Source organism: Tursiops truncatus, chromosome 4 (genome assembly GCF_011762595.2).
Source record: "Tursiops truncatus isolate mTurTru1 chromosome 4, mTurTru1.mat.Y, whole genome shotgun sequence".
Lineage (NCBI taxonomy): Eukaryota > Metazoa > Chordata > Mammalia > Artiodactyla > Delphinidae > Tursiops > Tursiops truncatus.
In genome coordinates, this window is record NC_047037.1 from 75,078,648 (window position 1) to 75,091,330 (window position 12,683).

Consider the following 12,683-nt stretch of genomic DNA (forward strand, 5'->3'; position numbering starts at 1 on the left):
ACCATCTCCACCGCACACAAGCCGCAGGGGCCCCTCCTCTTTCCTCCCTCTGGCTGACCTGGAGACCTAGCTTATCACCTTGTAGCCTTCCTCCCCAGGGACCCTGCCTCCATCTTGGGATGTGGGGTGGAGGGGTAAGAAAGCAGGTTGAAGCGGGAGGGCGGCCGCACACGGGACTGGGCTCTGCCCTCCGGCTCAGCCTCTCCACCCCTACCTGCGCCCCACAAGTCCAGTGTGCTCTCGGGGGCCTCCCGTCCTCCACCTGGCCCTGTAGTTTCAGGGATCCCGAAGCCTGAAGTGACCTGGTTCCTGGACGGGGCCCCCTTGAGGAGAAGAGAAGGCACCATCGAGGTGTATGAAGCTGGGGGGACCCATTACCTCTGCCTCCTGAGAGCCCGGGCCAGGGACAGCGGGAACTACAGCTGCACGGCCACCAATGTCCGAGGCCGGGTGTCCTGTGGCTGGACCCTCCTGGTGAAAAGTGAGTACATTCCTCCAGGTCACCCTGGGTTCCCTGAGGGAGGACCTCTGTGGGGTGCTTCACACACCGCACAAGCGTCACCTCCTGCAGCCCCCTGCCCAGGGTGTACCACCCAACAGAAACATCGCCCCCACCCACCGGCCAAGGCCAGAGTCACTGCTCCAGGACAGTGATTCCTGATCAGGAGTTCGCATCCGAATCACCTCAGAATAAACATGCCCAGGCCCCAGGCTCAGCCCAGCTGTGGGCTGCCAAGTCTCACAGAGAACCAGATCGACACACCGAGAGTGATGTGAGGTGATGTGAGGGCCACATCTTTTGTGCTCGTTATAGTGTCTGTTTATAAAAGCAGTGCATGTTCATTGAGAGGAATGTAAACACTCTATATAATCTTATGACTCAGAAGTAAATGATAGTTTAATATTTTTAGAACACGTTTAGCTTTGTGCTGTTTGTATACTGCTTGCTATTCTAATTTGCTCACATTACGTAAGCATCGTTCTATATTTTTTAATATCGTTTAAAAGCATGCTTTGGGGCTTCCCTGGTGGCGCAGTGGTTGAGAGTCCACCTGCCGATGCAGGGGACACGGGTTCGTGCCCCGGTCCAGGAAGATCCCACATGCCGCAGACCGGCTGGGCCTGTGAGCCATGGCCGCTGAGCCTGTGCGTCCGGAGCCTGTGCTCCGCAACGGGAGAGGCCACAACAGTGAGAGGGCCGCGTACCGCAAAAAAAAAAAAAAGCATGCTTTGTGATGGCCTTATAATATTTCATAGAATGATGTTTAGGCATGGCCTTATTGTTTCCATTTAGATTGTTTCTATATTTTTTCACTACTGTAACAGAACTGTGTTTAGGGACCCTAGACTCATGTCATACTGTTGAGGAACTTATTAAACGACAGCACACTGCAGGCTGATGGAAACTCTATGAGACAAATAACCTTCACCTATTTTTTCAACAAGTAAATTGCAAGCCAAAAGGAAAGAAGGAACAAACTGCAGGAAACTTAGATGAAAAGACACATAAGAGACACCAGTAGTTGCAATACATGGACTTTGCGTGGATCCTGATGGAGACACCTTAAAAAATTTTTGTTTGTAAGAACATCAGGAAAATTTGAGCACTGACAGGATATCCAGTATAAAGGAGTTAGTGCTATTTTTAAGATGTGATGGTGGATCTCGTGGTGATTTTTTTCAAAGTCCATATATTTTAGAGATATAAGCTGAGTTATTTACTGGTGAAATGATATGATTTGTGATATTTACTTCAGATATAATCCATGTGTTGTGGGACTCAGTGGCGGGTATGAATGAAGTGAGATTGGCCATTATGAAAGTTGAGAAACAGGGATATGATGATTCACTATACAGCTTTCTCTACTTTTGTGTATGTTTGAAATTTGCCATAATAAATGTTTCAAACAAAAGAGCTTACTAGTTCATTCACACAGTAAGATGCCATGAAGCCAGGGGAACGAATGTGCCTGACCTGTAGACCCTGCTAGTGAAACCCGTCCGAGATATGTGAGTACGGGGGACAAGCCAAGTGCAGAGACAGCCGTGTGTATCATATGCTGTTTGTGTTAAAGGAAAAAAAAAATCTGTGTCCACAAAGCAAACTGATGCTTGTGTGTGCATAAACATTTCTGGAAGGGTCCACAAGTTACCTCTAGGAAGAGACACTGGGGGTCCAGGAAGGGGTGAGAGGTAGTCTTGCTTTTCAGTGTATACCATTGACTCACTTCTTAATTGGGAATTTTACTACCTTTGTGGATTCCTCCGCAAGGAATAGTATCCATTCATTTGGAGGGGGGAGCGCCTGTAGGCAGAGGTCCCATGTCGGGAACCTGAGCTTCGTCATCCAGGACTCTGTGTCAGGGCGGGGGACTCGCCTAACATTGGGTCCACCAAAGGTTAAAAACCAAGAAGCTTTGGTTGGAGTGTTAGCTACTATTATTAAATGGAAGCTGTGCGTGGAGACCGTACCTGCAGCAAGTTGGGGGTGAAAGACGCTGTGGGTTTTAAAGCCACCGCAGAGCTGGGCAAGGGGGTGGAAACTGGGCATGCCACAAAGCTAGCTGTGCTTACCAGGATTCAGCTGTGTGTGTGTTTGTTTTAGAATGAAGGCTGCTCAGGATGCTGCAAGCCTTCGGGTAATTTCCAGAGTTCTGAGAAAGCGGGTGTTGAGTCCTTTTGCCAGCGTCCCTGTTCCTCATCTGGAGGGGCAGACTTATGGAAGTCCTTAGTCTGCCATTCCAGAAGCCCTGCTTGACTGCTTTTCTCCTTAGCTGTTCTCTAGAAGGCCTCACCAAGATGTCGGTCGTCTAACGCCTCTTCCTCTCTTTCTTCCTATCACTGCAGAAAAGCTGCCTGTTTCCCTTACCAAGACTTCTCTTTCCATCCCTCCCATCCCCACAAAGATCGGGTCTAATAATGATTAACTCTCCCACTATTTCTTCAGTCTCTCCCTGTCCCCCTATCTAGAGGCCTCTTTCTCCTCCCTACGGGTGTGCTCTGCTCTCCCCTCAACTAAAAAGAAAAAAAAAACTTCCTTCTGCTTCAGTGACCCTTAAGCTCCCACGTTCTCTCTCTCACTCTTTTACCCCAAAACTTGGTGCTACTCCAGTCTCCAGTTATTAGCTGATAATAACAGCTAATCCCCCACCGAAAGCCTGTTCAATGTGCCAGACTTCGTGCTAAAAGCTTTACTTGCATGGCCCCGTTCAGTTATCCCAACAATCTCACGAGATAGAGTTACACCCATTTTCCAAATGAGAATACTGAGCTGTAGTGAGGTTCAGTGACTTGTTCAAGGTCCCATGCCTTGTAAAAAATAGCATATTCCTAACCCGTGTTGGTCTGACACAAAAGCCCATATTGTTTTCAGTGACCCCCAAAGGCATTTCTCTAATGGGGGAATTCGATGCCGTCCAAAGGGGTGGAGGTGGAGCCTCCCCCCACCTGTCCAGATAGGCTGGCATCCCTTCCCTCAGTGCCAGTCCCATTCAGATGCACCACATCCTGACTTGTAGCTGTGCTCCCACTGCTACTCTCCCTCTAGGGGAGCTCGGGGCTAGAGGAAGTGTGGATGTAAAGTCAGAGAACTGGGTGTAAAGCCTTGCTTCACCATCGGGCTTGACTATGGGAAATTATGAACTTCATCTATACAACGAGCTAAAGATAGCAGTCTCGTGGCATTGTCACCTCTGGAAAAGTACCTGGTAAGCCCTCGAATATTAGCCTTTGCCCTTAAACCTTTGCTGTATAATATGGTTTTCCCCTCATCACTGTATGGAATAGCCTCTTGAAAAGTACCAGTGAGATATCTTCTCATCACCAAATCCAGTTGCCTTTTCTCAGCTGTCAGCCACCTTGACTCTTCTGCAGCATGTTCTGGGTGTTGTAGAAGAGATTTTCTATCCCTATTGCTCTTAATTATGGCCCCCAAACTACAAAACACTCCCCAACTCACCTATTTAGAAAGCTTCTGGAAAGTTCAGCTCAGTGGTTCTCAGTGAGATTGTGCATCAGAATCATGGGGGGGACTGAGTAATGCATTGTCCTAGGCCCCCAGTGCTTCTGAATCACTGGCCTAGGTTGGAAAACTAGAACCCATGTAAGTCCTTGTCATTTGATTCTGTCCTGGAATTGGAAAAATTAATTATAATAATTTAAAATTGAAATGTCCTCGCCAATGGGCATGTGGTCTCTGCAAGTGAAAAAGATATTCACAAGAGTGTGCAGGGTCTTTAGCTATTACATACAATGTTTCAGTGTTCGTCCTTGTACATATATCTCTTGAGTAAACCATAAGGGGATATTTCTGTGATTAGATCATAGAGGTTGCCAGTCTGTTTTTTTAATTTATAAATTGTTCTTTGAGTCAGCTTAGGCAATTTATGTTTTCCTAAAAAATCTATTTTATCCACATTTTCAATCTAATGAAACATTTTGGCCAAGGATTTTTAAAATAAAGAAAAAAAATGTGTGCATCGTCTGATGGGACACGTCAAAGACGATAAAAGACACCAGAAAGTAGAATAGGGCCAAGAAAGGGGGAAGGAGGAGCTCTGCGGATGCTCCAGGATAATGAAAGTCAAGACAGGATGGGGAGTGGGGAGGGACTTGTGTCCCGGAGGAGAGGCCAGCCTCGTCCTGAGCACTCCCAGACCTGGGGTGTCTTGTGACAGTGAAAAAGCCCCTGCCAGTGACTCTGCCTCAGGCTCCAGGTCTCTGCCTCAGTGGCGCTGCCTGCTTCCCTGTGTGATGATGGGTCAGGCAAAGCCAGGCCACCAAAGAAGCAAGCCCTGGGCGCCCAGAGCAGTGAGGTGTCAGCCTCCGGTCAGTCAACAGCACGGGTCAGCTGTGATCTGAGATGGCCTGTCTGTTCTCTGCCTTCACAGGGCTGGCCGTGATGGAGGCGGCCCCCTCATTCTCCAGTGTCCTGAAGGACTGCACTGTCGTTGAGGGCCAGGACTTTGTGCTGCAGTGCTCGGTGCAGGGGACCCCGGTGCCCCGAATCACTTGGCTGCTCAATGGTGAGTCCCCCCCTGCTCCAGCTGCCTGGGCCCTCGACCCTGGCTGCATTCTCACTTGGCTTCCCCACATATCACTCTGAACCGTTTATGCATGAGAAGGAAGCACGGGGTACAGAGAGAGTGCGGGACCTGGGAGTCTGCTAATGCCTGGCTGGGGACACTCGGCAAGTTTTACTCCAGTCTGAACCTTGAGCTCCTCGTCTGCAAGACGAGAATAATGCCACCTACCTTCCAGGGTGGCAGTTGTGAAAATTAAATTAGATCCTTTATATAAAACAGTTAATGAGATGCCTGGCACCTAGGTGCACAAGCAATTTAGTTCCTTTTCATATGGCCAGGCTCAGAGTGGGCCTCAATAAATATTTGTTGAGTCAATAAATGAACGAATATACCAACAGATTAATGAACCACACTAGCAGTTGCTCATGGGATCTTGCCTTTTATTTGGCGGCAAGTGGTTTGGGGGTTTATAGACCAGTAATTCTTTTTAACATTATAGTCCTATAGAGACATCCCAACTTTTTTTTTTGACAAGTAAGGTCCTTTGGGAAAAAAAAAATTATTATATATTATCACCTTTCTCTTTTTTTAAAAAAAAAAGTCTTTAAATTCCAAAAGTATGGGAGTACTCTATTATTAGAATTGAGAACAGTCCATAAAATTGGTGAAATTGAGTGGGGTCTGCTTTGGGGATCTGCAGGGAGAATGAAGGATCTGCACTTGTCCTTCTCCGTATTGAGTGGTTGGGTGACCTTGGACACCCCCCTTTACCTCTTTGGGTATCGTCTTCTTTATTGGTGAGGAGTTGGGCTGGAACAGAGGGTTCGGGTCTCTGGCAGCTCTCACGCTGATGGAATAGGCTCCTTAAGGGAGCAGCGGCCCGTCACCTGTGCACCAAATAGCCCCAGTCATTTCTGCACCATGCCATGTTGCCTGTGAACCTGCCTCATTGGTACAGTTTGCTTAGGCTTTGCTAGAAATGATCTTTAGTCAGTGAGAGAAGTTGCCTTGGGGTCTCCCTATGTGTGGTCTTCTTGGGCAGAGAGGTGAGAATTGGGGTCTCCACCCCTCTCTACGGACAGAGCTCCTATCGGATTCCGTGACTGAGCGAGGAGGCAGCCTCCTTGCAACTGGAACAGAGCATGGATGTTAAGGACTAAAGGAAGGGCTCTGAGCAAGAGAGTTTCCCTTCCGCCTGGCTCACACTCCAGGCCAGACATCAAGAAACATTGTCAATAAAGGACCAGTTGGTAAGTATTTCCAAATTTGCAGACCATGCAGTCTCTGTCACAGCTACTCAACTCTGCTGTCATGGCACAGAGCGCAGCCAGAGACAACATGTCAATGAATGGGTGTGGCTGTACTGCAATAAAACTTTATTTATGGACATGTGAATCTCACACAATTGTCACACGTCATGAAATATTCCTCCTTTGATTTTTTCCCACCATTTAAAATATGAGAAACTATCCTTAGCTTTTGGGCTATACAAAAACAGGCGTCAAGTGGGATTTGGCTCACGAGTAGGAGTTTGCTGACCCCTGGTCTACACCTCTCCAAACTGAAAAGCAACCCCACCTTACTCTCGGCGAATCTTGGCATTTTCACACTCTTCCCACTAGAGGGCGATCATGCACAAGTCGGGGACCCTTGGCCGCCGACTCTGATCTCACCAGTCTTGGAGCTGGGAGTTCTGTGTTGCCTAATCCTGAGTGCCCTGAGCCAACAACTCCTTTCTGGAGCCACCATTTCCCCCCATGCTTGTGGAGCCAAAATGAGCTGTGCTCCAGTAAAAGGAGAGCTCTCAAACAGCTTGTTGGCACAGGTTTCAATAGCAGAGGCACTTAGATGGCAGTCATGGAATGTACTGGTATTCCTAAGGAAGAGAGGTTTTAGGTACATGCGTGCGTGCGCGCGCACACACACACACACACACAAACACACACACGGGTGTTCAGTCCTCTCAGTAGCAGGATCCTGGCCCCTGGCTCTCCCAGCCCCCAGCCCCACTTCTATGAAGTGCAGTCGGGCCAGCGGAATCTCTTTCCTCTGGCCCTGTGGCTGACTTGGCGGTGCCTGTCGTGGAGATGTGAAGTGTTGCTATGTGCAGAAGAAAACATTGGATTGCAGGGAGAGGACCTTTTGCTGCACTTTCTCCCTCTGCCACTGCCCACCCCCAGTTTTATGATGTGCAAACCAGGAGCCTGGGCTGACAAGGGAAGGAACTGACAGTTGCTTCGTATATGGTGAATGGAAACATTCCTGCTCTAAGGCCAGGATCTTCAGTAATGAGATTCCTTTTTTTTCCCTGGAAATGAAAGCTCACATCCTGGAATGATAAAATCACGGGAACATATAGCATTAAAGAAACCACTGAATTTCATGCCACACACTTCTGTCTCCATGCAGGACTTTATGTGAGCTGAATAAAGGGCCCTCCATGCAAGGGACTCTTGGAAGAAAGGGCCAGAGTCGTTTTTTAGTTCCCTGTATTTATCTTTTCTGTGAATCCTAAAATGCATGTCATTGCAGTGTTAGGTTGAGGGCGCAGAATTGCTTCTGGTAAATATCTGCAATGGGAAATGGAATCATTGATTCTGGAGACATCTGAAAGGAGCCGGGAGCCTCATGTGCAGTCTGGGTGAGGTCTGTTCTGCCTGAGGCTGGGCTATGGGCCAGATGACCCTGTCAGATTCTTTCCAGGCTCAGGACTCTGTGAAGTCTAGGATGTGGATTTGGGGACTATTTATTTAAACAGAATGCACAGGACTCTGTCCCTTTCCTGCTTGCATTCTAAGTGCCTCCAGAATCTGCCCCCCAAGTCCTACCAGCCCCGGCCTTGCTCCTGCACACACACAATCACTCCCTCTCCTTTACCTCGCTAGCACCTGCCTCTTTTTCCCCTCCTCGAACCTCCGTCCAGTTGGCTGGGGGTGGTCCCGACACATCATTAGCCCTCAGTGGGGCTGAGCAGGTATGGGGAACATCGCCGTCAGGACAACAGCTGCCCTGCTGAGGACAGGGCTCACACCCTGCCACTGGGTGCTCCCTGCCTGAGCCTTCCTGTGCTTCCCTCCACAGGGCAGCCCATCCAGTATGCTCACTCCACCTGCGAGGCTGGCGTGGCTGAGCTCCACATCCAGGATGCCCTCCCAGAGGACGAGGGCACCTACACCTGTCTGGCCGAGAACACCTTGGGGCAGGTGTCCTGCAGCGCCCGGGTCACTGTCCATGGTAGGAGCCCCTGGGCACCTCTCTGGAAGCACCTTTCCTGCCAACACATCTGCTTTGGAGAAAGGGCACCTCACCTAAAGGCAGGTGGAGGCGATGGCCTCCAGGAGCTCACAGTGACCAGGGTCTGCCATGGGAGATGGACATGCAAGGCCAGTCCCCACCCCCTCACCCCACCAAGGCTGAGGGAAGATGCAGGGGAAAGAGGCAAAGACTCCCTTGGCTCAAGAAACTTCCAGTCTGGTAGGCAGAAAACCACACGCACTGAAAGACAAAGTATCCTTGGAGGACTTAGGCTCTCACAAATGACCCCTCACGCCCTGGGGGACACTGGGAGACACCGGGTAACGAGTGCCAGTATTGAGGCTTCCAGAGGGCCACCGTTTGTCCCCCTTTTCCTTCTGCCCTTGCTCCTCCCCAGCGCCCCAGGCTTGCTCTTATACCTCACCAGCCTGGTGTCCAGTAATCTGATTATTATGGTTGTCCCCCATCGATCAACACCAAGCACTTAGTCCCAGGAAGTCCCTGGAGAGCCACAGACTCAAGACAGCGCTGTCTGGGCTGTGGTATCGGCAGGCATGGTGACAGTGCCAGGGAAGGACTTCTTGGGCCCCAGGTGTTCCGGTAAGCCTGACTCCCCAGCCCCAGCTGAGCCCAGGCCCCCAGCTCCCCCGGTGACTGGGGCCCGGGTGCTTGGAACAGATGCACTGTGCCCTGCTTTTCCAGCAGCCTAGCAGGAGACATGCCTCCCCGCTCTGTTCCCGCAGGGCTCGGCCTCCTGGGGAGAGTCTCGCTGTATGTGGGCAGCAGCAGCCCAGGGGTGGGGGGCAGTGCTCTTCCTATCTTACGTAGAAGGGTCTGAGGGTCTCAAGAAATCAATGTCACTGCCTAAGCACCCCAAGGTCGTGAGCCACACTGGCCTTGTGAACCCAGATCACCAAAGCCCCTGAAACTTCCTGCCCTTTTGCAGAGTGCAAGTCCCCTGGCCCCAGAGTGGGGCTGACCCTCGCCCCCGGGGCTGGCCACTGTCGCCCCTAGGGATAGAGGAGTGGCACTGGTGCCCTGACTTGGCTGTGGCCTGGCTGCAGAGGCTCCCTCCAGCCTCTCTGAGTTCTCTGCGATTCCTGTGAAGTGCCCGTGTGCACTGGCCAGCCAGCCGGAGACCGGCCCTGCTTCTTCCGAGGAGGCCCTCCCACTCGGCCTGGGGGCTGTCCTCCTTGCCCCCAGGTCTGTGGGAGGGGCAGGTCCTGGGTGGTTGCCCATCTGAGCATATTTCAAAGCAGAAACAGAGAGGTCCCCGGCAAGAACTCTGCCAGAGCCACGTGGATCTGCTCTGAGAGCAGCCCTGTGTGAGCGAGGGCCCCCTCCCAGTGTGGGGACGGACTGGGCTGTGAAGGCCAAACAGAGGCTCAGCTACCATAAATGGTGAAGGAGGCTGAGACGTGGCCGAGCTCAGGCTGCCGTGCTGGGCCGCCTGCACAGGGTCGGGGCAGGCCGAGCCTGGCACCGTGACAGCCCTGGCTCTGCTCCCAGGGTCCCCAGGAGGCTGCGGCCCGCGTCCCGCACCAGCCTCAGCCGTGGAGTGTTTCTTTCTTTATCGGCAGCTTCTTTGGCTGCAGTCTCTGGGGCAGCTCAGGGGGAGGGAGACGACTGTAGTGGAGGCATTAGTCCCCTACTATGCCGACCACTGTCCTGGCCTCTCCCTCAGCGGCCCAGGCCTCCTGGCCTTTTTCTCCCATCCGTGTGGCCCCAGACCACGGCTGGGGCGTGGCTTTGGAGCACCTGCCCAGGTGTGCGTCCTGAGCACGGCTTGCTAGCCCTGCCGCTGGGCTGCTGTTTCCTCTCCGGGCCTCACCTTCCTCTTCTGTGTGATGGGGACACTGAGAGTCACCCCAAGTACTGTGAGGATTACATTAACAAACACACTAATGATCTCCAAACATGGGACGTGCTCAGTAAGTGGGTGCCTTTACGATTGCGCAACGGAGTCCCGACCTTTAAACAGGTGAACTCCCTTCAAAATGCAAGTCTGAGGAGCGGTCTTACCAAAGGATCAACTTTGCCACACTGGGTGGTTGTTTTTCTGTCTGTCTGTCTGGTCGTTTGGTTTTGGTAAAGGGAAGAGAGAATCAGAATCAGAGAAGGGAAGTGTAGGGCCACACGCTAAAGCCGTAGCCTGAGCATCCGTTCTGGGGGCTCTGGCCACAAGAGGGCGCCATTCGGCAATGGCTCTCCCTCCCCTGGTCTGGTTTCCAGGGAGGAGCAGGTTCCCGGGCAACTTTTGCTGGAGGAGAGCTCAGCAGATACTTTGTTGAAGGCCAGACATGGGTGCTCTTTCTCACCTCTTTAACCTTTCGCCAAGGTTTTGCAATCATCCAGAGATTGCTGGCTCAGCAATTTCTGGCAATCGCTCTGACGTGATTTCTGCAGCCTCTTTTCCCTGCTTTCTCTGCCTTCTCTCCTCTGTAACCTCTTCCTCCCCAAATCTAACTCCCTCCCACAAATGTCACTTCCTCTGGGGTGAGTTCTCTAACCAGCTGTACCTCCCTTATGGTTGTGCTTACCTATCAGCAGGTCTCTACTGAGCACCTCCTTGGTGCCAGGCATCGTTCTGGGGAAGCGGCCATAAACAAGAGACAGGTTCTGTCTTCCTGCCGGTTACATTCTGATGGGGAGATGGGCAATCACCCACACCTGGCTTAATCCGATACCGACAAGTGCTATTACGAAAACGAGAATAGAGAGGGGGCTGGAAGGGATCCTTTCTTAGTTAGGTGCTGGAGGAAACCTCTTGGGGAAGGTGACTTTTGAGCAGAGACTTCATGAACTGGAAAAAGAGTGCTCCAGGCAGGCGGCACAGCAAGTGCAAAGGCCCTGAGTTGGGAATCAAGTCAGCCTATTTAAGAGACAGTGAGTCTGGAGCAAAGGGAGTGGAGGGGCCCAGTGGTAGAGACTGGGTTCAGAGAGAGGCAGGGCATGTGTTCAGTGAATGAATGAAAGAGCAATGGCGGTGGGTGAGTCTGCCCGGTAGTGCAGGGGGTGTTCCCTCCACCTCCTCACATGTCCGGGGTCTCAGGGTTCATGGGAGTGCTCAGCAAACCCACACACTAGCTCTCAAAAGCCCCCCAACAAATATTCCTGCTTTCCTCCTCCCACACTAGGAAAAATGTCCCTAGTAGTTAACCAGGCCGTGAAAGTCTTCCCTCCTGACCCAGATGGAGCCTAAAGGATGATTAATCTAAATTCCTGCAGAAGCCAGGAAGATCTGAAGGGGAGTGAATATTTCCGTGTATTTGCACTGAGTCATTGGTGTGGAGGCTTCCTTAGGCTAGAATATTTTAATTTATCTCCCCCTGGAGTATCTTTGTCAAGGCTAAAATTCTTAAGTGACTAGATTTATTAACCTGCTAATAGTGCCCATTTAGACAGTGTCTCAGCCTAATGGTTTGTTTATTTAAGTGAAGACCTGCTGGGCTCTTAAAGGTACCTAAGGACATAAAATGTGGGTAAGTTAAAAAAAAATAATTAAAAAACCTGATTTCTAAAATAAAAAATGAAACTTAATAAAGCATATTTATTAGAGTATTTGTTTCGATAAAGAGCCTCTAACGAAAGCAACAGGCACCAGGGAAGTCAGCCATGCACTAGGCAGTGAAAGCATCCGTAGAAGCCCAGCTGGTTTTCAGATTAGTGACAAGCTCGCTGTGGGGCAGCTTTGAGTACTGACAGCCTCCTGCCATTAATTGGAGGATACTGGCAGGCACTTTGGACGTTGTATAATCTTTCCCTCTATGAGTTTAAAAACACTGAAAACATTAAAAAAAATTTTTGAGATAACCCTTTTTTTGTTAATTTTTATTCGAGTACTGTATAGTTGATTTACAATATTATGTTAGCTTCTGCTGTATAGCAAAGTGAATCAGTTATACATATACATATATCTACTCTTTTTTAGATTCTGTTCCCATATAGGTCATCGTAGAGTATTAAGTAGAGTTCCCTGTGCTATACAGTAGGTCCTTATTAGTTATTTAGTTTATATATAGTAGTGTGTACATGTCAATTCCAATCTCCCAGTTTATCCCTCCTCCCCCGCTTTCCCCCTTGGTAACCATAAGTTTGTTTTCTACATCTGTGACTCTGTTTCTGTTTTGTAAATAGGTTCATTTGTACCATTTTTTAAGATTCCACATAGATTGAAAACATTTTTAATGCTTACGTCAGCTAAAGAGAAACTTATTGAGGGGAAAGGATATACATCAGTTTTACCTTGTCGTTTTTGTTTGTTTTTTAAGAACTTTAGTCTGCCTACAATATGTGTCCAAAGTCCTCTAAATTCTATGAAGGCCAGCAAATCAATGTTAAATTATTTTATAACCAATATTTTAGTTTTATACAAGTTGATACAACGGAACTGGTGTTGTGCGC

The 12,683-nt window shown here is 49.9% G+C and overlaps 1 protein-coding gene across 10 annotated transcripts in view; it reads left to right on the forward strand.

Moving 5' to 3' along the window:
* Positions 1-12,683, forward strand: part of MYLK (myosin light chain kinase) — a 268,735-nt gene that overhangs the window by 155,670 nt on the left and 100,382 nt on the right. For 9 of the 10 annotated variants that reach the window (XM_073804157.1, XM_073804152.1, XM_073804155.1 and 6 more), the window contains 3 exons: positions 275-481; positions 4,890-5,024; positions 8,106-8,258. In XM_073804157.1, coding sequence (XP_073660258.1) covers positions 275-481; positions 4,890-5,024; positions 8,106-8,258 — 495 coding nt within the window. The remainder of the gene's footprint in view (positions 1-274; positions 482-4,889; positions 5,025-8,105; positions 8,259-12,683) is intronic. The other variant, XM_073804156.1, reaches the window with a different exon arrangement.